This window comes from Pelophylax lessonae (assembly GCF_965119305.1).
Source record: "Pelophylax lessonae genome assembly, chromosome: 13".
Classification (NCBI taxonomy): Eukaryota; Metazoa; Chordata; class Amphibia; order Anura; family Ranidae; genus Pelophylax; species Pelophylax lessonae.
This window is the reverse complement of record NC_138780.1, coordinates 178,436,867-178,463,925: the sequence shown is the minus strand read 5'-3', so window position 1 is coordinate 178,463,925 and position 27,059 is coordinate 178,436,867. Positions and strand designations below refer to the sequence as shown.

Sequence of the window (27,059 nt, the reverse complement as noted above, 5' to 3'; positions counted from 1 at the left end):
GATTGCACAATTAACAAATGTACAGAATAACTTAAGAGATCAACTCAGTGATAGGAAAGCCCAGTAGAGATTGTGTTGTGAAAATTGTATCTAGAATGAAAGAAAATGAGAATGCATTTAACAGTAAGACACCTATGTGAAAAGCCTCAGCTATAAGCTGCTTTACTCCCTGTTGTGGAACTAGTATGACAAAAAATTAGACAGTGCCAGTTTCAGAACTACAGTACTGGTGTTTTTCTCGCTGTTGCGTGGGGGACTTGGAGATGTGTGGTTTCATGGCGAGAACTGGTGGTCCTCTTTGCTGAGGATGTTACCTGTATCCGATCCTCCGGGAGTTCTGTCTTCATTGCCAGCATCTCCCTGGCATACACATCAGGATAATGGGCCTCGTTGAAGGCTTTTTCCAATTCCTCCAGCTGGTACGAGGTGAAGATTGTTCTGGGAAGGTGTCACATATTGTTAGGATGACTCTAAACAAGTATATCCCCTTCCTGTACCCCCTACATACTAATAACTGATTAAACAAGTCTTCCAGGGGCTGCAGCCTGGGAGACATGCCAGACCCCAAATGTATGACCAACCCAACCAAGGAAATGCTAGCTCTCTTTTGAGGCTGCATGGAAATAAAAAGAGACATTTAGTTTACATTGGAGACATTCTAGTTCCTTTAGGAGTGTTGTGCTATGCTTTCATGAAGCAGAACCCACTCCTTATAGACATACAGTATCTCACAAAAGTGAGTACACCCTTAACATTTTTGCAAATATTTTATTATATCTTTTCATGTGACAACACTGAAGAAATGACACTTTGCTACAATGTAAAGTAGTGAGTGTACAGCTTGTATAACAGTGTAAACTTGCTGTCCCACGAAAATAACTTAACACACAGCCATTAATGTCTAAACCGCTGGCAACAAAAGTGAATACCACCCTAAGTGAAAATGTCCAAACTGGGCCCATATAGCCATTTCCCTCCCTGGTGTCACGTGACTCGTTAGTGTTACAAGGTCTCAGGTGTGAATGGGGTGCAGGTGTGTTAAATTTGGTGTTATCGCTCTCACTCTCTCATACTGGTCACTGGAAGTTCAACATGGCACCTCATGGCAAAGAACTCTCTGAGGATCTGAAAAAAAAGAATTGTTGCTCTACATAAAGATGGCCTAGGCTATAAGAAGATTGCCAAGTCCCTGAAACTGAGCTGCAGCAAGGTGGCCAAGACCATACAGCGGATTAACAGGACAAGTTCCACTCAGAACAGGCCTCGCCATGGTCAACCAAAGAAGTTGAGTGCACGAGAGATTATCTTTGAGAAATAGATGTATGAGTGCTGCCAGTATTGCTGCAGAGGTTGAAGGGGTGGGGGGGTCAGCCTGTCAGTGTTCAGACCATACGCCGCACACTGCATCGAATTAGTCTACATGGTTGTCGTCTCAGAAGGAAGCCTCTTCTAAAGATGATGCACAAGAAAGACAAGCAGACTAAGGACATTAATTATTGGAACCATATGGTCTGATGAGACCAAGATAAACCTATTTGGTTCAGATGGTGTCAAGCGTGTGTTTTGGCAACCAGATGAGGAGTACAAAGACAAGGGTTTCTTGCCTACAGTCAAGCATAGTGGCGGGAGTGTCATGGTCTGGGGCTGCATGAATGCTGCCAGCACTGGGGAGCTACAGTTCATTGAGGGAACCATGAATGCCAACGTGTACTGTGACATACTGAAGCAGAGCATGATCCCCTCCCTTCAGAGACTGGGCCACTGGGCAGCATTCAAACATGATAACGACCCCAAACACACCTCCAAGATGACCACTGCCTTGCCAAAGAAGCTGAGGGTAAAGGTGATGGACTGGCCAAGCACGTTTCGAGACCTAAACCCTATTGAGCATCTCCAACATCCACCAGCTCTGTGATGTCATCATGGAGGAGTTGGACGAGGACTGCAGTGGCAACCTGTGAAGGTCTGGTGAACCCCATGCCCAAGAGGGTTAAGGCAGTGCTGGAAAATAATGGTGGCCACGCAAAATGTTGACACTTTAGGCCGAATTTGGACATGTTCACTTAGGGGTGTACTCACTTTTGTTGCCAGCGGTTTAGACATTATTGGCTGTGTGTTCAGTTATTTTGAGGGGACAGTAAATTTACACTGTTATACAAGCTGTACACTCACTACTTTACATTGTAGCAAAGTGTCATTTCTTCAGTGTTGTCACATGAAAAGAAATAATAAAATATTTACAAAAATGTTAGGGGTGTACTCACTTTTGTGAGATACTGTATACAGAGCAAAACCTTCCCATCCCAGCAAGGGGAGAGAAGAAACGACCGCAGCAGGCAAACGTGCTCTCATCTGTGCAGGTGAACTAAAATCTTGCTACTATTTTGCTTTATTGTGGCTTGGACTAGATTAAAAATGGATGAAACAGTTAAAATGGGGGTGGGTGTCTCAGAGATCCTTTCCCAATTTCAAACATGCACTGTGATCCCGTCTGTGCTTAGTCTAGAACCATTAATGATGAATTTGTATGATACTGTAATGATAAACATCCACTTATATTGCTAGACAGAGACCAACAATGTGAGGATTAATGGAATATTCACCCTCTTCCCAGACTGAAGGTAGATGAACGAAGGGATGGATGGATGAATGGATGGACAGTCGGATTGATGGAACGCAGGGTACCTGTGCCTCCTCTTCTTCCGTTTCTTGTTTTGGTTGAGGGATTTGTTCAGTTTTCTATCGGTGGAAGAGATCTCCTCAGAGTCTGTAGTGAAACATAAAATGTTCATTAGACATTCCATGTAAGATGTAGCATATACATAATGTGGAGAAATTGTGATAAATGTGATAAGAAATGAAGGTAAGCTGCGTTTTTCCTCATTGTGAGGTCACAGTGAGGCCAGTCACCATGTTCTGTCATATTGGAGAAAGGTAATATCACCACAGGCAAACCACAGAAAGCTTTATGTACCAAAATACCTGCAGAAGATGAATGTTACATAGTTTGTGAGGTCGAAAAAAGACATCAGTCCATCCAGTTCAACCTATAATGTGTGTGTGTGTTTGCTTTTAACCGTACATTGTATACCCCTGTATGTTGTACATTGTATACCCCTGTATGTTGTGGTCTTTAAGGTGCTCATATAATAGTTTTTTGAAACTATCGATGCTCCCTGCTGATACGACTGCTTGTGGAAGAGAATTCCACATCCCCACTGCTCTGACAGTGAAGAACCCCTTACGTATTTTAAGGTTAAACCGTTTTTCCTCAAGTTTTAGTGAGTGGCCACGTGTCTTATTGTATTCCCTTTCTCTGAAAAGTTTGTTCCTTATGCTAGGGTCGCCAGTACAGTATTTGTACATTGATATCATATCCCCCCTCAATCGTCTCTTCTCCAGAGAGAATAGGTTCAGTGCTTGTAGTCTTTCCTCATAGCCGATGACCTCCATTCCCCTAAATAATTTTTATTGCCCTTCTCTGGACTCTCCCTTTTTTATACATCCCAGTATTCTGTTGGCTTTGCTTGCAGCGGCTTGGCATTGCATGCCACTGCCAAGCCTGTTGTCTACCAGTACCCAGTGCTGTATTTTGGCCTAGGCCGACAAGGCCCAGGCCTAGGGCGGCACTTTGCAGGGGGGCAGCAAAAAACCACCCCCCCCCCTCCATCTGAGACTCTATTGGCCACTGGTTGCTAGAGCCATCGCTCTCACCCTCCCTCTCTCTCATCCCTTCTCTCGCTTTCACTCACCCTCCCTCTCTCTCACCCCCCTCTCTCTCTCACCCTCCCTCTCTCTCTCACCCCCTCTCTCTCTCTCTCACCCCCCCCTCTCTCTCTCTTTCGCCCCCCCTCTCTCTCACCCCCTCCTCTCTCTCTCATTCACTCACCCCCTCTTTATCTCTCGCTCTCACCCCTCTCTCTCTCTCTCTCACCCCCTCTCTCTCTTTCATCCCCCCTCTATCTCAATCCCTCCTCTCTCATCCCCCACTCTCTCTCTCACCCCCCACTCTCTCTCTCTCTCTTTCTCTCATCCCCCTCTCTCTATCGCCCCCTCTCTCTTTCCCCTCCTCTCTCTCTCTCTCTCATCCCCCCCTCTCTCTCTCCCTCTCTCTCTCATCCCACTCTCTCTCTCTCTCACCCCCCCCCTCTCTCTCCCTCCCCCTCTCACCCTCCCTCTCGTGAGATCTCAGGGGTTCATGCTGGAACTTGAAGTCCTTCAATTGTGGAGGGAGTCACATCCATTAAAAAGGAAGGAGTGGGACAAATTTACATATGAGGGGGAGGGGGGCGTCCAATTTTAGTCTTGCCTAGGGCAGCACAAAACCAAAATACACCACTGCCAGTACCCCCAGGTCCTTTTCCATCCTACACTCACCCAGAGGTAGCTTGCTTTCGTGTTTCTGACGCCCCAAGTGCTTTACTTTACATCTTTCAACATTAAACCTCATCTGCCATGTAGTTGCCCACCCCATTATTTTGTTCAGATCCGCTTGTAAGGTTTCCACATCCCGCATAGAAGATATTGGCATGCTTAGTTTAGTATCATCCGCAAATACTGAGATTGTACTAGATATCCCCTCCTCTAGATCATTTATGAATAAATTAAACAGGATTGGCCCCAGGACAGAACCTTGGGGGACCCCACTTTCCACATTCCCCATTAACCACCTCAATACTGGGCACTTAAACCCCCTTCCTTCCCAGACCAATTTTCATCTTTTAGCGCTGTTGCATTTTGAATGACAATTGCGCGGTCATGCAACATTGTACCTAAACCAAATTTGTGTCATTTTTTCCCCACAAATAGAGCTTTCTTTTGGTGGTATTTGATCACTGTCAGGTTTTTTCTTTTTTGGTGCACAAATAAAAAAAGACAGAAAAGTTTGAAAAAAAAAAAAGTTTTTTTGTTAAGGTTATAAAATTTTGTGAATAGATACGTTTTTTCCTGCACTGATGATGCCACACTGACAGGCACTGATGAGGAGACACTGATTGGGTGGCACTGATGGGGTGGCACTGATGGGGTGGCACTGATATGCAGCACTGATGGGCACTGATAGGTAGCAATGATATGCAGCACTGATGGACACTGATATGTGGCACTGATAGATAGCACTGATATGTAGCATTGGTGGGCACTGATAGGCAGCGCTGATGGGCACTGATAGGCAGCACTGATGGGCACTGATCGGCGGCACTGATAGGCACTGGTGGGCACTGATAGGTGGCACTGATCGGCACTGATGGGCGGCACTGATTGGCACTGATGGGGGGCACTGATGGGCACTGATGGGGGCACTGATGGGCACTGATAGGCAGCACTGGTGGGCAATAATGGGCACTGGTGGGCAGCACTGGTGGATGGCAATAACGGGCACTGGTGGGCAGCACTGATATATGGCATTGGTGGGCAGCACTGATAGGAGGGCACTACTGGCAGGCTGTTTGCCATCCCTGGTGGCCATCCCTGGTGGTCATGGGTGGGCATCCCTGGTGGCTCTAGTGGCATCCCCTCCCCCCAGGGCTGCACTGGTAATCAATCATCTGATTACCAGCACAGACCCCCCCTGTGATCAGTGAGTACTTAGAAATACTCACTGATCACCCCCAGCTCCAGTATCGATCCTCTTCTTCTCCTCCCTGACAGGATCTGTCAGGGAGGAGAAGAGATCGAAGCCGTTACAACGGCTGTATTTACATTGCATGACGGCTGTGATTGGACACAGCCGTCATGTGATCAGGAGGGCCAATCACAGGGCCCTCCTGACGCATCTTGTTGCGCTGTGTCCGAGGGACACAGGCACATCGGGATCGCGCCGCTGCGCGTGCCCGCGGCGGCGCGATCTCGCTCCTTCTGAAGGACGTTCCGGAACGTCCATTCAGAAGGACGAGACTCCCACCCGGCCGTATATGTACAATGGCCCGGGTGGGAGGTGGTTAATCACCACCCTCTGGACTCTCCCCTGGAGCCAGTTCTCTATCCAGGTACTCACCCTATGGTCCATATCTACCTTCCTTAGTTTGTACAGTAAGCGTTTGTGGGGAACGGTGTCAAAGGCCTTTGCAAAGTCCAGATACACCACATCCACAGGCCTTCCTTTATCTAGGTGGCAGCTCACTTCATCATAGAAGGTTAATAGATTGGTTTGGCAAGAACGATTTTTCATGAATCCATGCTGATTACTACTAATAATACCGTTTTCATTATTAAAGTCTTGTATGTGGTCCCTTAACATCCCCTCCAAAATCTGGCAGACTACTGATGTTAGGCTGACCGGCCTATAGTTACCCGCGATATATCTCGGGTATGTTGGTTGAACTGTATGGACCTGTGTCTTTTTGCAACCAGATTATGTGATTATATATTCACATTCAACCAGCACTGGAAAGATGATAGTGACAACCTTATTGGCTGCCACCAGGAAGAAGAACATTATCTCTCTTTCAGACTTTTTAATAAGACGTATCGTTTACTGTGGCGTTTAATGTGGCCCCATTCCTGCAAATAACATACACTACCAGATATGGATGGATAAAAAACTAACCGGAAACTCCAATATGGACAGCTGAACCCAACTCTCTGGAACACATACAAGTGAATGAGTGGATGAAGGAAGGGAAGGAATAAAGGATTGATGGATGGGATGGAAAGATACATCAACAGAGTAAAGTAGGGAGGTAAAGATTGATGGGTAAATGGATAGATGGGCAGAGGGATGCATATGACTTGTCCAAGAGACCAACTGGGTGGATAGATGAATGGGCAAAAAAAAGGGAATGTTGGGTGGAGGGATGAAATGGATGGACAGAGAAATGGAGAGTTTGATAGAAGGATAGGTGAAGGGATGGATGGTTGGATGGAGGGACCAGATGGGTGGATAGATGAATGGGCAGAGGACAGGATGGTTGGATGGATGGAAGAACGAAGGGATGGTAAGGGAAGGGTGGATTGATGGACAGGCAGAGGAAGGGAGTGTTGGATGGAGGAAGAGGATGGGTAGATAGATGATTGAATAGATGGATGGAGGGACATGAGTGAGTAGATGAGAGGGAGTAGAGCAAGGGAAGGTTGGATAGATGGACAGAAGGACTAAATAGGTTGATAGATGGACAGGCAGAGAGTTGGGTAAATGGATGGATTGAGGGTAGGAATGGGTGGACAAATGGATAAGAAGAGATGAATGGACAGACGGGTGAATAGATGGAAGGGATGAAAAAGGGAGGGTTGGTTTGGTAGATGAACAAATTCAAATCTTTGCTTTACTTTCACCATAACAGCTGTGAAGGAAATAGCACAGAGAGTTCTGCACTTGAGTTAGGGATAAATATCACCATCCATAGAGATGAGGAATGGGAAGATGCTGAATTTCTAGCTGTTCTTTGTAATTTATTCTTGATAGAATAAAGCCAAAATAATTCTGGCTGCTTATCACAGTTCATGTGGTGACTTCTAATCATCACCTGGAAACTTCAAGGGTGGCTTTAATGTACCAGAAGAGCCAAGGAGATTGCTCTCCTTATAATGGCCACAGTGGAATGGTGGAGCTGGGATGCTGCCAGAGATATAAAAATCTTAGGGCTGTTTAAATCTGTGGGAATCCACATGGCAAAGAAAAAAGGATTTGGAAGTAAGGGGGGAAGAGTCCCTCATTAAATTGATGGGACCCCTAATATGTTCATTTTGCTCATGGATATGTTTTTTTTTTTTTTTATTATTATATTTATGGCTGGAACTGATGGAATGTATATAAAAAATCTGAGAGAATTTCCTGGTGTATAATGAGACTGTCGAGAATTATTTAAAGGGACAGTCCACCCTATTTGAATTTCTTTTACTTCCTTGTGGCCTCCTTCCCATCTTCTAATCCTTTCAGCTCCTTTCAGCTCATCTCCTGATCCTTTCCTCTTCTATTTACCCTCTCTTAAGCCCCGTACACACGATCAGATTATCGAACGATCTGTCGTCTGTTTTTTGTGGCATGCCAATCTGATGTGGAAAGTGAAGAGGTTATTTTCATACGAATTTTCCCGTACGACAGAATTCTACTTCAGAAGTGATGTCGTGTGTTGGATTGCTCTGTATGTGTTCTTTAGTTTCTGAGCATGCCTAGTCTTGCTCTTAAGATTTTTTTCCGTCGAAATCTGTACTAATGAGACGAAAATCAGACGTTGTATTACGGACAACAAAAATTTTATAGCCTGCACATCAGGATTTTGTCAGCCGAAAAGTCGGAGTCGGCTGTCGAAAGCACCATACTAACAATCCGAACATCGGCAGATCGGTCGTCGGAACGAAATTTCCCTTCCGAATTTCTTATCGTGTGTACGGGGCTTTACTCATATCCACATTTTCTCCTCATCTCCTCTTATTGTTCTCCTTAAACTCTCTTCACTCTGTTCTTGTTATCTCTTTGCAATGTCATCATCATTTCTTCCTAATCGCCTCTTATTTTCATCACCCTCTGTCTCCTCATCTTCTACCTGCTTCTTTACTCTCTCTTCATCTCTTCACCCTCTCGTTCTCATCTCCTCAGCCTCCTCTATTATCTCATTCCCATTTCCTCAGCCTCTTCCTTCATCTCCTCACTCTTTTTGTTCTCATCTCCTCTCATCCTCAGCTTTTTACCCTCTCCTCCTCATCCTGTACTCAGTCTTCTGCTCATTTCATCTTTACTCTCTTCTCATCTCCTCAACTTCTCTTCCTCCTTTCCCTCCCTCCCATCTCATTACCTTCTCAACATCATTCTCTTCTCATAATCATCTGCTCATCTCATCACCTTCTTCTCATTTCTTTACCCTCTCCTCCTCACCCTTTTAACCTTTCCTCCTCATTTCATCATGCTCTCCTCATAAACTTCTGCTCCTCTCATCTTTTCCTCATCCCTTCACCACTGCTCCTGACTCTTTCCACCTCCTCTCCTCACCCTCTCCTCCTCATCTCTTTACCCTCTCCTCCTTATCTCTTACCCTCTCCTCCTCATCTCTTTACCCTCTCCTCCTTATCTCTAACCCTCTCCTCCTCATCTCTTTACCCTCTCCTCCTTATCTCTAACCCTCTCCTCCTCATCTCTTTACCCTCTCCTCCTTATCTCTTACCCTCTCCTTTTCATCTCTGCACCCTTTTCATCTTTCTTACCCTATCCTCAAAAGCTTTTGCTCATCTAATGCTTCGTTTCCACTGAGTGGTACGGTACGGTTGGGTTCAGTACGGTATGGTTCGGAACGGTACACCTTGCGTTTCCACTGCCCATAGTACCCTTTCATGATAGGCGTGGTGTAGCAGGAAAGCTGTGATAGGCGATTCTCTGTCAACCAATCAAAGTTCTGCAGAGTGTAACTCCACCCTGTTGGTACAGTACTAATGTGCTTGGTACCCCAACGAAAGGGTACCAAAAAAGTGGTACGGTTCGGAATTAGGGTACCATTCACAATGGAAACGGCAAAAATAGCGAACCGTACCATAACGCTCAGTGGAAACGAGCCATTATAGTCCTCTACTCACCTTCTTCTCCTCATTTCTGTACACGCTCCTTCTCACTTCTTCACCAACTCCCCATAATCTTCCACTCATTTCTTCACCATATTTTTTCCTGTCTCTTTTCCACCTCCTTATGACTTCAACCTCCCGTCATCTTCTCAAAATTATATAAAACTGCTCTAAAGCTTGTGCTTTGGTGCAAAATCGCCTGACACATTCAGCTTCCAATAAGGTAAGTATGGATAAGTTAGCATCAGAGGTAAGGTTAGTGTTGAGATCAAGGGTTAGGCATGAAATGTTAAGGATTGGATTAGGATTTAGGATTCTACTGATTTTTGTGTCCTTTTTCCGCTTGGTATCTATGAATCTTTGGGTCTGTTCCTAAAGTAGAAATAACGTATGATAACAGCACTATATAGTACTCAACATCAGTACCACATGCTGAGAAAATTTCATTTATGGTCTTTCAAGAGGATGTTTTGGCAATGAACAATCAAGCCATACATTAAAATACATGTATTCCATACATACACTGTTAACTGCGTATTGTATGAAAATTCTGGAAAACTTGTTTTGAGCTCCTGTAACTAATAACTCTTACATGGTCAGTGGCAAATGAAGAGTGGTCTTTACTGACCATTAGGAATTCTGGGACTGTAGCACTGCAGGACTTTTCTGAGAATGTTCCGATGAGAAGTTTGTGCTGAAGGAATAGCCCTCACCTGGCCCTCGTCTTTGTAGAATTGGGTGGTAGAAAATATTTTGTGGATCACCTATGCACACAGTGATGTGGGAAATACCAAACCCAATGCACTGTGCTTGTGTGATAGGTACAAAGTTCCCTTGAACACAGATGCAGAAAGTGTGGGGACAAGTAGCTGCCATTTGTAATAGGTTTAAAATAAATCATGAAAGTGATCTGGGTGGCATCTTCTTAACTCCACCCAAAAGACATCATACAAAAGTAAGATTTTTTTTTTCACAGTTAGCAGCGAACATAGGTGTGTGCAGCCTATTGTATTAGGGTGTACACCCCAAAGCTCAAACACACATGCGTTTCTCTGCAGCCTCAGCTGCCCTGGACAGTGAATAAATGGGATAGTGCTCTGTGCTGAGCGGCTTCCTGTTCATTTACAAACTGAACCATAGTAAACATAGTTTACTATGTTTCAGTTATGAATGAACACAGTGAGCGAGTGTTTTCACTGTGTTCATTTAGACAAGGAATAGGCCATATGTAAATTACATTTTTTACTAGCCCCATCCCACACTCTCCATTTTGGTAGCGCAACACAGGGGGAAGCCCAGGCAATAGAGGGAATTGGCACCACATGCAGTGATTAGAGTGTTCTCAAGCACACCTGGCACACCCCCTGTGCACGCCTATGGCAGTGGCCAACAAAAAAACTGTCCTCTCTGTTATATATTATATTGAATGACTTTTTATAAATCAGGAACCATAATTACACTAAGGCCCAAGGTAAGCCTCTGTAATACAGCACATTACAAGGCATGGGGTTCACAGCAGAGGTACACAGTTCTTTTCTTCCCTCAGTAACACCTGTCAGGTCCCAAGATCTTCTCAGTACTCACTAAATTGTAAGTTCTTCATCCCAATCCCTCCCAGTAAGGTACACAGTTCTTCTTATCCCTCAATAACACCAGTCAGATTACATAGTTAATCAGGTTGAAAAAAAGACACAAGTCCATCTAGTTCAACCAATAATAAAAACATACAATCCTATACCCACAGTTGATCCAGAGGAAGGTGAAAACCCCCAGTAAAGCATGATCCAATTTGCTCCAGCAGGTGAAAAAATTCCTTTCTGATCCCCGAGAGGCAATCAGATATTCTCTGGATCCATGTTACCTATAAATTTTAGTACCCATTTATATTATGTACATTTAGGAAAGAATTCAGGCCTACTGAGCTGGCCAGAACCACCTATGGAGGGAGTCTATTCCACATTTTCACAGCTCATATTGTGAAGAAACCTTTCCGTATTTAGAGAGGCAGGGCAATAACTTCACATGAGGATATAGAAATCTTACAGAATGACCTGAACAAAATAACAGAGTGGGCAACAACATGGCAAATTAGGTTTAATGTGGAGAAATGTAACTACAGTACTCACTAGGGGGGAATCAAGGATGGAGAAATGATCTGGGGGTCCTAGTGGAAGATAGACTAAGCAATAGCATGCAATGTCCATCTGCAACTGCCAAAGCCAGCAAAATATTAGCATGCATAAAGAAGGGGATGTATTCCAGAGATAAATCTATAATCCTGCCACTTTATAAAACTCTGGTCTGGCCACATCTGGAGTATTCTGTCCAGTTCTGGTCACCAGTCCTCAGAACTGTACCTTTAGCAGAGAAACGGCCCCAAAGCCTAATGTTTCCACCTCCGTGCTTTACTGTAGGGATGGTGTTCTTAGGATTCATAGTTTGAATTTTTCTTCCTCCAAACACGGCAAGTCGAGTTAATACTAAAGCGCTCAATTTGGTCTCATCTGACCACAGCACTTTCTTCCAATCCTTCTCTGACTCATTTAGATGTACATTGGCAAACCTCAGATAGGCCTGTACATGTGCCTTCTTGTGGAGGGGGACCTTGCCGGCTCTGCAGGATTTCAATCCATGGTGGCGTATTGTGTTATCAATGGTTTGTTTGGTGACTGTGGTCCCAATTGCCTTGAGATCATTCACAAGCTCCTCCCGTGTAATTTTGGGCTGATCTCTCACTTTTCTCATGATCATCCTTACCCCATCAGGCAAAATATTGCATAAAGCTCTCCAGACTGAGGACAATTGATGGTTATTTTGTAATTCTTCCATTTGCGAATAATTGCTCCAACGGTTATCTCCTTCTCACCAAGCTTCTTGATGGTGGTCTTGTAGCCCATTCCAGCTTTGTATCTTTTATACAAATAACGAGTTTTCATTAGGAGCACCTTCTTCAATTGACAGGACTAATCTGTGTACCACATGAGCACATACTATAGCCAGTCTGTGGGAGCCAGAATTATTGTTGGTTGGTAGGGGATCAAATACTTATTTTATTTACTGAACTGCAATGCCAATTTAAAACATTTGTATCGTGTTTTTTCTGGATTTATTTTTTGGTTGATATTCTCTCTCTATCATTTAAAATACACCTGTGATAACAGTTATCGACCCTTCAATTCTTTGTAAGTGGGCAAACTTAAAAAATCTGCAGGGGATCAAATAATTATTTTTGCCACTGTGCATCAGTTCAAGTGTGTAGAACAAGGGACAGTATCTTCAGAAGAACTCTGCATATAACACTACATACAAGTGGTTTATCTCTAAGTTGGGGAGACTGCCTTAGTGTCTGACTTCCACATGATCATGGCCCTCGCCTGGTCCCAGACATTGGTGAGCACGCCTTTGGGCAAGGTGTAATCCCTGTGCTAGAATGAATGACCCTGCTCATCAGCTGGTGTAGCCCAAAACCCACCCCGCGGGTAGGCCTCCTATGTGACCCACATGTGGCGCTGGACCTAATGGAAGACCTATGGAGGAAGTGTCATCTACCTACTGCAACACGCACCGTACCCCTACAAGTTCTTCTTTGCGTTTTAGCATCCAGCCTCGAAACCATTCTGTGCTCTCTGACATCCCACTTACGCACAATATTCAGCTCTCTGGGGTCTTGCCTCTATTCCATGCCTCGCTCCCCGACATCCCTCAGCATATAGAGCCTACTAGTACCCGGAGTGGTTAAAGGAGTATTCACTTAGCATCATGTTAGAACATTTCTCTTCACTGATCTGGCTAGGCATACTGTACACCCTTGATAGATTATTTTGGCAGCCCCTGGATTTTATGCAATTTTTTTCCCTCATTTAACAAAAAATGAACCTAGAATTGTATATAAAGGGAAAAACAAGTTTTCAACAAATTAGCATTTCTGTTGTGATGGTGTTTTAAAGCGGAGTACCACTCTGGGAAAGTTTTTTTTAAAAATAAAAATACCCCTGGGACAGTCAGGGCTAGTGAATTCCACAATGGATAGCTTCTGATCTGTCCCGGGTTGCACTTACCTTTTAGAAGAAATACTTACCTTGAAAATGTATTGTCCAGCGCTGCCATCTCAGGTGTGGGCAGCTTGAAGCCAGTGCATCCTCTTCTGTGTCCTCTTCCGTCTTCTTCGGTCCCACGATGCACTGCACCGGCCCCGCCGTCACTTCCGGTGCCGCAGCGTCATCCCTGCACAGCTTCTGGGCATGCCCAGAAGCTGTTTAGCAAGGTATGACGGCGCCTGCACCGGAACGGACGTAATTTTAGGGTGGAACTCCGCTTTAAGTTATTCAAATGTGAAAAAAATTAAATTTTTACAAATATATTTTTTGCAGCCTTTATTAGTGATATCATTGCAAACTTCATGATGTATAAAGTTTCAACATGAAAAGCAAATTTAACTTGACTGCTAAAGGAGAGCTCAACTAAACATTAAAGTGAGACTCTAGACAAAACAGAAAATGACATACATATGATGTACTTTGTCAGTAGTATTAACACAGCAGTCTCCAACTTTCAGGTCCCCTTGTAACAAGGTTGTATTACCTGTTAATCCTGCCACTAAATCTGTATTTTTTTATTCTTATTTTCCTTAACCAGCCAAGCTGTTCAGCTAAAGTGGCAGTTAAAAGGTTTAGCTTTTATTCATATGTTTTTTATGTGATTGACTGCAAATGTGAATTTTCATTAGTGATCCATAGATTCTGCATCTTTGCCATCCAGGGGTATTTCTGTCAGATTGAACCAGTAAAATATCTGAGCGAAAAAAAGCTAAAAGGCGGGAGAAGACTGCCTAAAAAATAGGAATCCGCCTGTAGGGTAACTGCTGTAATACAGAGGGGATATAATATAATGATGAGCTGATAAAATCATCTCCATGTTGGTCTGACACCAACAAAATAGAAATCACTTCAACTCAGCTTGATGTCACATGACTATAGAATGACCCACAACTCAATCTGATGTCACATGACTTTTAAATTACCCCCCAAAACTCACCCCCACCCAACTCATTTTGATGTCACATAACTATGGAATGACCCACAACTCCAAAGTCACATGACCATTGAATTATCCCCCCCAACCCAATCTGATATCACATGACTATGGAGTAAACCCTCAGCATTCAATCTGATGTCACATGACTATGGAGTGGACACCCCCCAATTCAATCTGTGTCACATGACTATGGAATGTACCCCCCAATTCAATCTGATGTCACATGACTTCACCAAATTCCCCCACCTCAAAACCAATATGGTGTCTGAGAGAGAAACCACCCCCTATACCATTCCAAGAGACTGACAATCACCCCCATCATTCCTGGAGACTTAATAAGGGGGGAGAGATGGACCACCCACTACATAATTTCTGGAAACAGAGAGAGAGATAGTGAGAGACCAATACCCTCATCATCCCTGGCAAGTGAGAAACAGAGACCACAATCTTCATAATACCTAAAGAGTATATAAGTGAGGGAGATGGTCATCCTCATTGTCCCTTGGGACTGAGAGAGGAAGAAAAACAATCACTCCCAGGAAAGTCTGAGAAACAGCAAGAAAGACCCTCACCGCTGTCTGTCATCCCAGGAAACTATCAAATAGGCCACCACCCCATCATCTATGGAAGCTGATTGAGAATAAGAGAGAGTATCACCCCCAACATCAATGAAGAAACAGAGAGAGGGGGCCACTGCTCAATTATTCCAGTAGACCAAACGGGAGACCACCACCCATCTTATCCGAAAAGAGATATCCTCACCCCCACCCCGACAGAAACCACCACCACCACACCCATCATTTCAGGAAAGGTATTTAGCAAAAAACCCATACTCCCTTAAACCAAGTGGTTGAAATAAAGGCAATCACCCCCAGTATTCCAAGAGATTGAATCAATAAATCATCCCAACATCTCAGGCAACTGAATGGTTCTATCATCTTCAACATTCCTGAAAACTGAATTATTCTATTGCCTCCTTCATCCCTGGAGATTGTGTCAAACTATCACCCCCATCATCCCAGGAGACTGGATTAGAGACAATCTCTCCCATCTTTCCTGAAAACAGAAAAAGGGAAGAAAAGAGAGATACTATCATCCTTACCTTTATAGGAAACTTAATCAGGCCATTACCCCCATCGTCTATGGAGACTGAATCAGACTTTTAGGCGCACAATCCCAGGGGACTGAATTAGACTATATATATTAGCAATTACACCATCACAGGGTGGTACTGTGGGTGTGTAGGTGGTAGAAACCAGTGCCACATCCTAATGATTATAGTATGTATAAAAAGAAAAGGAAATATGGACTTTCTAGGCACCAACAACAAAAAGTATACATTTTATTAATAACAATTTACATAAAACATGTATACATAATAAAATTGCAATATAAACTTCACAAAAAAATTATCCAGCTCTGACCACCATGTTAGGTCCAGTGAGATAAACCCTGGTAATATACCATTGCAGAGTTGGAATACAGTGTATAAAGACTAAAAGCTCAACATGTTTTGTGATATCAGCTTCTTCAGGAACTTATTTTCCCTTGCATATTCTATGTAAATATAAACATATTAATAAGCATATATATCAAAACAGGTCAACATTCATTTACAAAGGATATATTCACCATGTGAATGTATACTACAGCAATGAAATCAGATGTAACTTCACACTGTGTCTGAGATCATCCAGAGCCAGAACCAGCATGCAAAAATGGCAAAGACAGATGTGGGACACACCAGATATCTAAAAAAGGAAGAATAATCATAGAAAACACCCCCTATAGGGTGGAGGGGGTAATTTACTGCGTAAAGGATAGTAATACAGCAGAGGCCACCACCACTCATGAGGCTGCAATGATGTACCATAAAAAAGTAACTGACCTACCCAGGTCAATGTACTCAGACGTACAGGGACTGGTAGTTTGTCAGAGTAGAAAGCTATTAGGTTTGTCAAACTTTTAACACTTGCAGAATTTGAGATATCCTCTAGGATTAAAGGAGATACAATATATAGTATAAATATATATAATTTGTGACAGGGCAGTTAGCTGGGAGCGGGTATGTCACCCAGGACTCTCAAAAAGGCAGGTTGAGAGGCTCCAGGAGGACTGTTTAAAGCCTCTACACACGATCAGATTATCGGACAAATTTTCTTTAGTTTTTTGTTGCATGCTAGTCTCATATGGAAAGTGAAGAGGTTACTTTCATACGAAAATTCTCGTACGACAGAATTCAACTTCAGAATTGATGTCATGTGTTGAATTGTTTTCTATGTATGCTTTAGTTTCTGAGCATGCCTAGTATTGCGCTTATGATTTTTTTCGGACTAAAACTGTACTAATTAAACGAAAATCGGACGTTGTGTTGACGTACGATAATAATTTTATAGCCTGAACATCCAGTTTTTGTCTTCCAAAAATTTGTAATCGGCTGTCGAAAGCACTATACTAACGATCTGAAAATCTGCAGATCGTTCGTCTAAAGCCTCGTACACATGATCAGATTATCGAACGATCTTGTGTCCGATTTTTGTTGCATGCTAGTTTCATATCGAAAGTGAAGAGATTACTTTCATACAAAAATTCCCGTACGACAGAATTCAACTTCAGAAGTGATGTCATGTGTTGGATTGTTTTGTATGTGTTCTTTCCTTTCTGAGCATGCCTAGTCTTGCTCTTACGATTTTTTTCGGACAAAAACTGTACTAATTAAACGAAAATTGGACATTGTGTTGACGTACGATAAAAATTTTACAGCCTGTACATCCAGATTTTGTCGTCCGAAAATTCTTAATCAGCTGTCGAAAGCACCTTACTAACAATTCGAAATTCGTCGGACGAAATGTTACTTCCGATTTTCGTATTGGGTGTACGGGCCTTTACAGAGCAGACAGAGGGCCCAAACCTGTGGGCTGAAGCAGCAAGGAAGCTGTTAAAGAGAGTGTCAGCAGTGGTACAGAGTCTGTACCAAACAGGGGGCACTGTTACAGGGTCAGGAGGACCGAGGTCAAAGCCTGAACTGCAGTGCTGACCAGAGAGACAGGTGGCTTAGTAGTATTCATTTATTTCTTTATTGCTGTGTAAAGTGCAAACCCCTGCGTGGGAATCCTGCATGGACTATGTTTTTTCTTTTCCTTTAATAAAAGTGGGCCAACAAGCCCTCGAATGGCACAACTGGTGTGGAATTAGCTCACTGTAGGCTCTACCCTTAAGCTAAACACCCCCCAAGTGCTAAAAATTATATCTGTTGTGCATAGACATGACCTTTTTGGGAGGTGTAGGATCAAGGCAAAAGAACAGGAAGGGAGGAAGAAAGAGGGAAAAAAGGGGGGGGGGGGGGTGGGACAAAGAGGAAAATATAGGTAAGGGTAAAGGGAGATGGTGGCCGAGATCTCACCTTAACTAACAGATAGTATTGCTTTGAGTAGATACAGTAACATAGTAGTTGGTGAATTGCTGCACCTCAAAGAAACCGGATTATATTCAACATATAGTCATAGGCTTGCCACCAGTTGTTTGAGGGATCCCATACAAAGTAATCTAAAATCTATTAGGCTAAAAATCACATGGACTAGTATTATGTGGAACCAGAGTAGAAACAACAAAACACAGGTTCTAATTACTAAATGTGTTTATATTAATCAGTCCAATGCTATAACAGCCCTGCCACAGACACCAGCAAGTGTTAAATCACAAATTGTATATACCTGTATACTGCTAACAAGCAGAACCTTGGTTCGGCTAGATGATAAGACCAGCTGATGGTGGAGTCATCTGGCACAGTAAAAGGCTCACTGGGAGCCTTATATGTGTGTCCCAATCGAGGAGTCGGTGCCATGACGGCATTGGCATCATCCAACCCGGCCGGGTGGAACTGCACATGCTCCGTGACCCCGTGCACAAGCGCGGGCGACCGGGGGCCACCCAGAGAGCAGGGAAAGGGGCATAGAGCAGTCCCAGGAACGGCGCAACCCAGGGGGGATTGCCCCCTGGTGTTGACTTCATGTACCGCATGCTCAATGACAGCCGCCGGAGCTGGCACTTACAAGCCGCACATCTGACCCCAAAGCCTAACATGCAGTCCAGCATTAGGTAACAAGACATAGTTCAATATAATACACAATAAACAACAGATACAACATAAACATCAGATGGTATCAAAGAACCTAGAATGACATACGTTTAAGAACACCCCTTGTTAACCATTTAACCCCTTAACAGCAAAAAGTAAAGATTTTATACCAATTGGCTTCAATGATAGAGCAGACATATTCTACATAGACACATCTCTGTTCTTTAGGGCCTGTGACGGAATCCAGTCACCCCGACTGGGTATCTCCGCCAAGAACCTGCTTCCTAAGCTCTGGAACACGGGATCCTTGAATCTGGCTATAGTTACCCCAAGAACTAGACAGTACAAGTTTTGGAGGCAATTAGGGAACTTCAAGTTAGGGCAGAACTGACATCAAGATCCACAACAAATTCATATAAGAAAGTAATAAAGAGTAATAAAAAGGACTTATATGAATGTACTTCATTAAATTCCAGGTGGATAGGTGGCATTAAGTCGCACTATCCAAAGGGTTTCTTTTTTTAATATTCTCCTATCCCAGTCTCTTCCCCTGGGATCCTGGGGGATAACCTCCAGGACTAGAAAGGAGACCAGGGAAGTATTACATTTGTGGTATAGATCAAGATGCCTACTCACCGGAGTAGGTGATTGGAGTAAGCGTTTTTCCATTTGCTGAATCAGACTTTTAAGCCCATAGTCCCAGGAGACGGAATTAGACTATAACCCCATTGTCCAACGAGATTTAATCACACTATCATCCCCATCATCCCAGGAGACTGAATCAGATTATCACCCCTATAATTTTTAGAATACTGAATCGCTATCATCCCAGAAGACTGAATTCAACTCTTATGTCCAAAATCCCAAAAAACCTAGAGTTCATTTATATTTGCACATTGGGACAGCGTATGCAAAAACCTGTATGTTAGCATGTGTTTCCACAAGGCACAATTACACACCTGCTCTATTTGCAATACATTGCAATTTCATTCATTGGAATGGCACCCTAAAGCACCGTACAGTAGAGGACAATGCATGATACCAAACAATGTGAAACTGAAACAGACGATTACCTCCATCATCCTCAGAGACTAAATCAGACTATCACCCCCATGATCCCTGGGGGATAAAACAGACTATCGCACCTATCCTTCCAGGAGACTGAATGAAACTATTATCCCCATTCTCCAATGAGACAGAATCAGACAATCACCACCATTATCCCTCAAAACTGAATTAGACTATCGCCTCCATCATCCAAGGAGACAGAATCAGACCATCACCTTCATTATAGCAAGGGACCAACTAAGACTATCTCCCTTATCATCCTGGGAGACTGAACCAGACTATCATCCTTATTATCCTTAAAAACAAATTCAGACTCCCTGGAGATTCGATTACACTATCACCCCCATAATCACAGGAGACTGAATTGGACAATGACGATGATGTCATCTTTGAATAATCCCAGGAGGCTGAATCAGACTATCACCCCCATCATCCCTAGAGGCTGAATATGGCTATCATCCCAGGTGACTGAATATCACCAATGATCTAGGGAGAATAAATCAGACTTTTACCCCTCATCATCACTGGAAACAAAATCAGAACTACAGTAAAACAAACCATCGCTTCCATCATCCTGGGAGGCTGATTTAGACTATCAACCCATCAATCCTGGAAATAACATATTTACATAGTAGGTAAGGTTGAATAAAGACAACAGTCCATCCAGTTCAACCTGTGTAGGTGTACGTGTGTCAGTGTCGATAATCTTTTCCCATATCCCTGTATATTGTGTTCTTTAAGATGCACGTCCAAGAGTTTTTTAAAAATATCAATACTTCCCGCTGACACCACCAATTCTGGAAGAGAATTCCACATTCTTATGACCCTGACCTTGAAAAAACCCCTGCACAGCTTAAGGTTACACCACTTCACCTCCAATCTCATTGTGTGGTCCGTGTCCTCTTACACCTCCTGAGATTGAATGGCTTTTTCTCTATGCTGGGATCACCATTGAGATATTTGCAACTCACTATCATGTCCCCTCTCAAGCGTCTTCTCTTCAGCGGGAATACATTTAGTGCTTGTAGTCGCTCCTCATATTTGAGGTCCTCCAGTCCCCTTATTACTTTAGTTGCCCTCCATTGGGAATCTCTACAGCTCCAGCACATCCCTTCTGAGGATTGGTGACCAGAACTGGACGGAATACTCCAGATGCAGCCAGACAAGAGTTTTATACAGTGGCAGAATTATAGTTTTATCTCTGGAGCAGAGATGTATAGTAACTAAGTAGAACTACTTCACTACTGTACTTAAGTACCGAAAGGCGGTATCTGTACTTTCCTAGAGTAGAATTTTTTTCTCCTACTTCCACTTTTACTTCACTAAATTTTTTCGATGATTTCAATACTTCTACTCCGATATTTTTTTTTTGTGCTGCATAGTTATTTGTTACAATTATAAAAATTACCACTCCCAGAACTGTAGATGGCAGGTTTCATGAAGCTCAAAACGTGTATTATCAGCACATACGAAAATAAAAGCTACTGTATGTATAAATAAAAGCTGCATTTGAAATAATAAAAAACAATATGATGTTCAAACTTTTGACTTCTTTCTTTAATAACTACATAACACAGTACTTGTTCTTTTACTTTCAGTACTTGAGTAGCAAAATTTAAAAAAAAACTACTTGCAATACTTAAGTACAAAAAATGTTGAATACTTTAGTACTTCTACTCAAGTCACTATTTGATCGAGCACTTCCACTTCTACTCAAGTCACTTTTTGATCGAGCACTTGTACTTTTACTCAAGTATGGGTTTCGAGTACTTTATACAACTCTGCTCTGGAGTATATACCCTTTTTTATGTATACAGGGGATATACTCCAGAGATAAAACTATAATCCTAATAAGTTAAATGAGACTATTACCCCATCATCTCTGGAGACTGAATCAAACTATCACACCCCTTCATTCATGGACAAGGAATAATACTATCACACACCATCCCATGAAACTGAATTAGATTACCATCCCCATCATCCTATGAGATGGAATTAGATTATCTACAGCTCCCAACTATCTGTGATTTGGAAGGACTGTCCCTGATTTGGAATGAAGTCCCTCTTTCCTCTTCATTTGTCCCTCATTTTGGTCTGGTTTATATAGCTGTAAAATGCTCCTTTTATCTTTCAAAAAGCGTCTCCCAGTGCTAAATCTTTCATCCAATTTCTAAATTGCTGCATTTGAAAATTTCAGAAGCCAGTATAAAGGAATAGTAGTGGTAAAATAATAAAGCACTTTAATCATTTTTATTCTATAATTCTCCTTTAAGTGGGCAGGGCAAGGGGGTGTGTCCTATACCTACATACTTTTGCTAATAGGTGTCCATCATCATCACCCCCATCAGACTGATTCAGACTATCACTCTATCATCCCATGATGCTGAATAAGACTATCACCTCCATCCTCCTAGGAGACTAAATAAGAATATCACCGCCATCAGACCATGAGACTGAATCAGACTTCCCCCCCATAATCTTGGGAGGCTAAATCAGTTTATCACCATAATTATCTCTGGAAATGGAATCTAACTATCACCGCAAACATCCCTGAATAAGACTAAAACCTCAAATTATTCCATAAGAAAATCAGACTATCACCCCAATTATCCCTAAAGACTGAATCAGACTATCACCCCCATCATCCAATGAGATTGAATCAGACTATCACCCCCATCATCCCATGAGATTGAATCAGACTGTCACCCCGATCATCCCTGGAGACTGAAATCCTTATCATCTCAGGGGAACAAACCAAACTATCATCTCCATTATCTTAGGAAACTGAATCAAACCATGACCGCCATCATTCCTGGAAACTGAATAAAGCCCCGTACACACGTACCGATCGTCGGCATACAAACGTCGGCGGACGAAAGATCTGCCGATTGTACGCTTGTTAGTATGGTGCCTCCGACAGCCGTCAGCGCACATTCTGCCGACAAGAGTCTGTCTTGCAAGCATTAAAATTTTTGGATGCCGACACCAGAGCGGCCGATTGTTCGCCAGTCAGTACAGAATTCGGACGACAGACCGCAGATTTGCAAGACTGGGCATGCTCAGAAAAGAAAAAACACAGGGAAAGTTAACCATTACATGACATCACTTCTGCAGTCGGCTGTAGTCGGCGGACAAAATTCTTGTGCTGTCTTTGCACTTTTCAACAGACACCGACAGCCCAGGGACAAAAGACGGTCGATCGTTCGCTGACGATCGGTACGTGTGTACGGGCCTTAAGTCTATCATTTTCAGCATCTCTGTAAACTGAATCAGACTACCATCCCATCATCTTAAGAGGCTAAATCAGAATATCACCCCTAAACTAAATCAATCAACCCCATCATCTCAGAAGACTGAATCAGGCTATTCCCCTGTCACCCCAGGACATTGCATAGGACTATTACCCTCACTATCCCTGGAGACTAAATCAGGCTATCACCCCCATCATTCATGGAGACTGAATTAGACTGAATTGGACACCCCCATCATAACAGGAGAATGAACCAGACTATCACCCCCATTATACCATAAACTGACTAGGGCTATCATCCAAATCATCCCATGACACGGAATCAGATTATCACCACCATCATCCCTAGAGAATAAGGCAGACTATCACCCCCATCATCTCTGGAGACTGAATCATATTATCACTCCCATCATCCCATGAGACGGAATCAAACTTTTACTCCCATGATCCCTGGGTAGGTACTGAAAATGATTACCTCTACCATCATTCCAGGAAAGTGAATCATACTATCACCCCCATCATCCCATGAGACACAATCCAACTATCACCCCCATCTTCCCAGGAGAATGAATCAGACTTTAATCCAAATCATTCCTTGAAACGCAATTCTTTTTTTTTTTTTCAATCAGATAATTTTTTATTAAAGAAAAAATGTACACTATAACAAGATAGATACAATAGTCAAAATTCAAACGCACATATATAGACCAGAATAATAACAGATCTATATAAATCCATCAATACATATATATGTGATCATTATTTATCTCTGTACAAAAATACCTTCATCTCGTCACACGCACATACTAGTATATAACTATTTTTTCCATTTTAAATCCTAACTAACTACATTCTTAACACAACCCCCCCCCCCAAGATAAAAAAAAAAAAACATCTGCCAAGATCGGTATATACTCGAGATCAATATAGTTGTCTCCTGACACATTACATTGGTCTACCTTTTAGGATCTCTGAAAGCCAACAGTTTTCTAAACTTAACCACTTGCCGACCACTCACTCGAGCTCTACTGCGGCAAAGTGGTTAGTTCCCGTCCAGCGATGTAGACCTATGTTGCTGGACTCCTCCCCTTGTGGGCGGCGCACGTGCACCGCCGGAGGCTCGCTCCCGCTGTATTCAGTCACAGCGGGAGTCGGGCCAGGGGAGGAGCGGCGGTGATCATCGCCGCTCTTCCCCGATCGTCGGGGAATCGAGTTTGGAGATCCGCCTGCTTGTGTAAACAGAGCGGGCGGATCTCCTAAGTGACAGGCAGTGACAGATTGCAGGGTTCAGCATAGCTGAACATGCGATCTGTCCCTGTGTCACTCAGTCACCTCCCCCCACAAACGTTAGTAAGCACCACATTAACCCCTCCCTCTCCAATAAAATTAACCCCTTCCCTGCCAGTGTCATTTTTACAGTAACAGTGCATATATATAGCACTGATTACTGTAGTAATGTCACTTGTACCCCCAAAAGTATCAAAAATGTCAGTCAAGGGTCCGATCTGTCCGCCGCAATGTCGCAGTCCCGCAAAAAAAATTGCGGATCGCCGCCATTACTCGTTAAAAAAAAAACCACCAAAAATGACAGAAATCTTTCCCTTAGTTAGTAAATGCAATAACTTGTGCGCAAACCAATCAAAATACACTTATTGTGATTTTTTTTTTTACCAAAAATATGTAGCAGAAAACAAATTGGCCAAAAATTTAAAAACATTTATATTTTTATATTTTTTTGGGGGGGAATTTCATATAAAAAAATTGTGAAAAATATTGTTATTTTTTCAAAATTTACGCTATTTTTTTGTTTATAGCGCAAAAAGTAAAAATCGCACAGGTGATCAAATACCACCAAAAGAAAGCTCTGTTTGTGGGAAAAAAAGGACGTAAATTTCATTTGGGTACGGCGTTGCACGGCCACGCAATTGTCAGTTAAATTTGCACAGTGCGGAATCGCAAAAAGTGGCCTGGACGTAAGACAGCAAAATTCTCCGGTGGTAAAGTGGTTAAGGAGATGTGCCTCCAAAAATTCTAATGGCGGCCAGCTGTGCTGGGGCCAACCCCGATACAGCTAGCCATTGTTCCCAAATACGATCAAATTTTCTAGAACTGCCTCTATGTTTGCATGTGAGATATTCACAAAGTAGTGTTATATTCACCTCCTCAACCCTCTCGGAATGACTGGGGGGAGAAGGAGAAAGCCTCTTCCTCGCAACAAGCTTTCTGGCTAAAAAAAGCACTCCAAGAATTGCCGTCTGTATATATGGAGAATATTCCTTCCCATTCAAGCAACCTAACAGGTAAATGCAATTCAACTATCACTCCCATCATCCAGGGCCGGACTGACCATTGGGCACAGCGGGCATTGTCCCGGTGGGCCGCGGCGCCGCGAGTCATCCACGGTAAAAGTAAGTTCCCTCACTGCGGCCGCAAAATTACAAACACCGGCCGGTGTACTTGCCAGTTTCCAGCTTACCGGCTCCGTGGGCCAATCAGCCTTCTGCTCAGGGGAGGTGTGAGTCACACCCCCCTGAGCAGAAGGCTGATTGGCAGCGGAGACGGAAGTCAAGTAGTTCAGCGTGTGTTACTTTACTTCCCGCCGGCCGCCGGTGTCCTGCCCGGCGCGGCCAGCCCAGCCCTGCCACTGATCGGACGGCATCTCAAGCTGCTGCAGCCTGCAGATGGCAGCTCATTCAGTCCAACTCCGGGCTGCTCGCGGGGGGCGGCGGGGAGAGAAGAGCAGAGAAGGTAAGTGCCTGCCTGCAGACAGTGCTGTGCAGCCCCGGCCGTGTGTGACTGCTCAATAGGAGGGGGATGGATGGGGCGGCTGCAGCCTGCATATAGAGGATTTTTGATGTTTACCTATTCCTCCCTGCTGCCGCTGGATGGATGCCTGATTCTCCTCTCTGCAGGCATTCTGCGGCTGCAGGAGAAATATGGAAATATAATCAATTTCTCAATATGCAGCTGTCCCATCCCCCTCCTATACAACTTCTTTTACTGCCCCCCACTCCCCAGTGATCTTAGCGCCCCCCCTGTGCTCTTCAAGTCCCCATAGTACTTTTCAATCCCCCTATGCACTCTGGCTCCCCCGGTGCTCTCCACCCCCTGTGCTCCCTGGCTCCCCCTAAGTGATTTCCAGTCCCCCCAGTGCTCTCCAGCCCCCCCATGCTCTCCATCCCCCTGGTTTTCCCTGCCTGTCCCCCCCAGTGCTATCCACGCCCTGCGCCTTCCAACCCCCCTGCAATGCTTTCCAACCCCCCCTCCCTTAATTCTCTCCAGTCCCCCCCCCCCTGCCCTTCAGCTCCTCCAGTGCTATCTGCTTTCCCTGTGCTCTCCGGCCCCCCTAGTGTTCTTCTATCTTCTATTATGTCTGCAGACTCTGAACATCTCCTGTACTATGTCTGCAGTCTCTGACCATCTCCTGTACTATGTCTGCAGACTCTGACCATCTCTTGTATCACGTCTGCAGTCTCTGACCATCTCGTGTATCACGTCTGCAGTCTCTGACCATCTCTTGTATCACGTCTGCAGTCTCTGACCATCTCTTGTATCACGTCTGCAGTCTCTGACCATCTCCTGTATCACGTCTGCAGTCTCTGACCATCTCCTGTATCACGTCCTCAGTCTCTGACCATCTCCTGTATCACGTCCTCAGTCTCTGACCATCTCCTGTATCACGTCCTCAGTCTCTGACCATCTCCTGTATCACGTCCTCAGTCTCTGACCATCTCCTGTATCACGTCCTCAGTCTCTGACCATCTCCTGTATCACGTCCTCAGTCTCTGACCATCTCCTGTATCACGTCCTCAGTCTCTGACCATCTCCTGTATCACGTCCTCAGTCTCTGACCATCTCTTGTATCACGTCCTCAGTCTCTGACCATCTCTTGTATCACGTCTGCAGTCTCTGACCATCTCGTGTATCACGTCTGCAGTCTCTGACCATCTCTTGTATCACGTCTGCAGTCTCTGACCATCTCTTGTATCACGTCTGCAGTCTCTGACCATCTCTTGTATCACGTCCGCAGTCTCTGACCATCTCTTGTATCACGTCCTCAGTCTCTGACCATCTCTTGTATCACGTCCTCAATCTCTGACCATCTCTTGTATCACGTCCTCAGTCTCTGACCATCTC

General features: G+C 43.8%; 1 protein-coding gene across 2 annotated transcripts in view; it reads right to left on the bottom strand.

The window, feature by feature from the left end:
- The window catches only part of VSX2 (visual system homeobox 2), a gene marked incomplete at its 5' end in the record, with an annotated part of 57,438 nt that overhangs the window by 10,098 nt on the left and 20,281 nt on the right, over positions 1-27,059 (bottom strand). For both annotated transcript variants that reach the window (XM_082275778.1, XM_082275779.1), the window contains 2 exons: positions 315-438; positions 2,686-2,767. In XM_082275778.1, the coding sequence (XP_082131904.1) occupies positions 315-438; positions 2,686-2,767 (206 nt within the window). The remainder of the gene's footprint in view (positions 1-314; positions 439-2,685; positions 2,768-27,059) is intronic.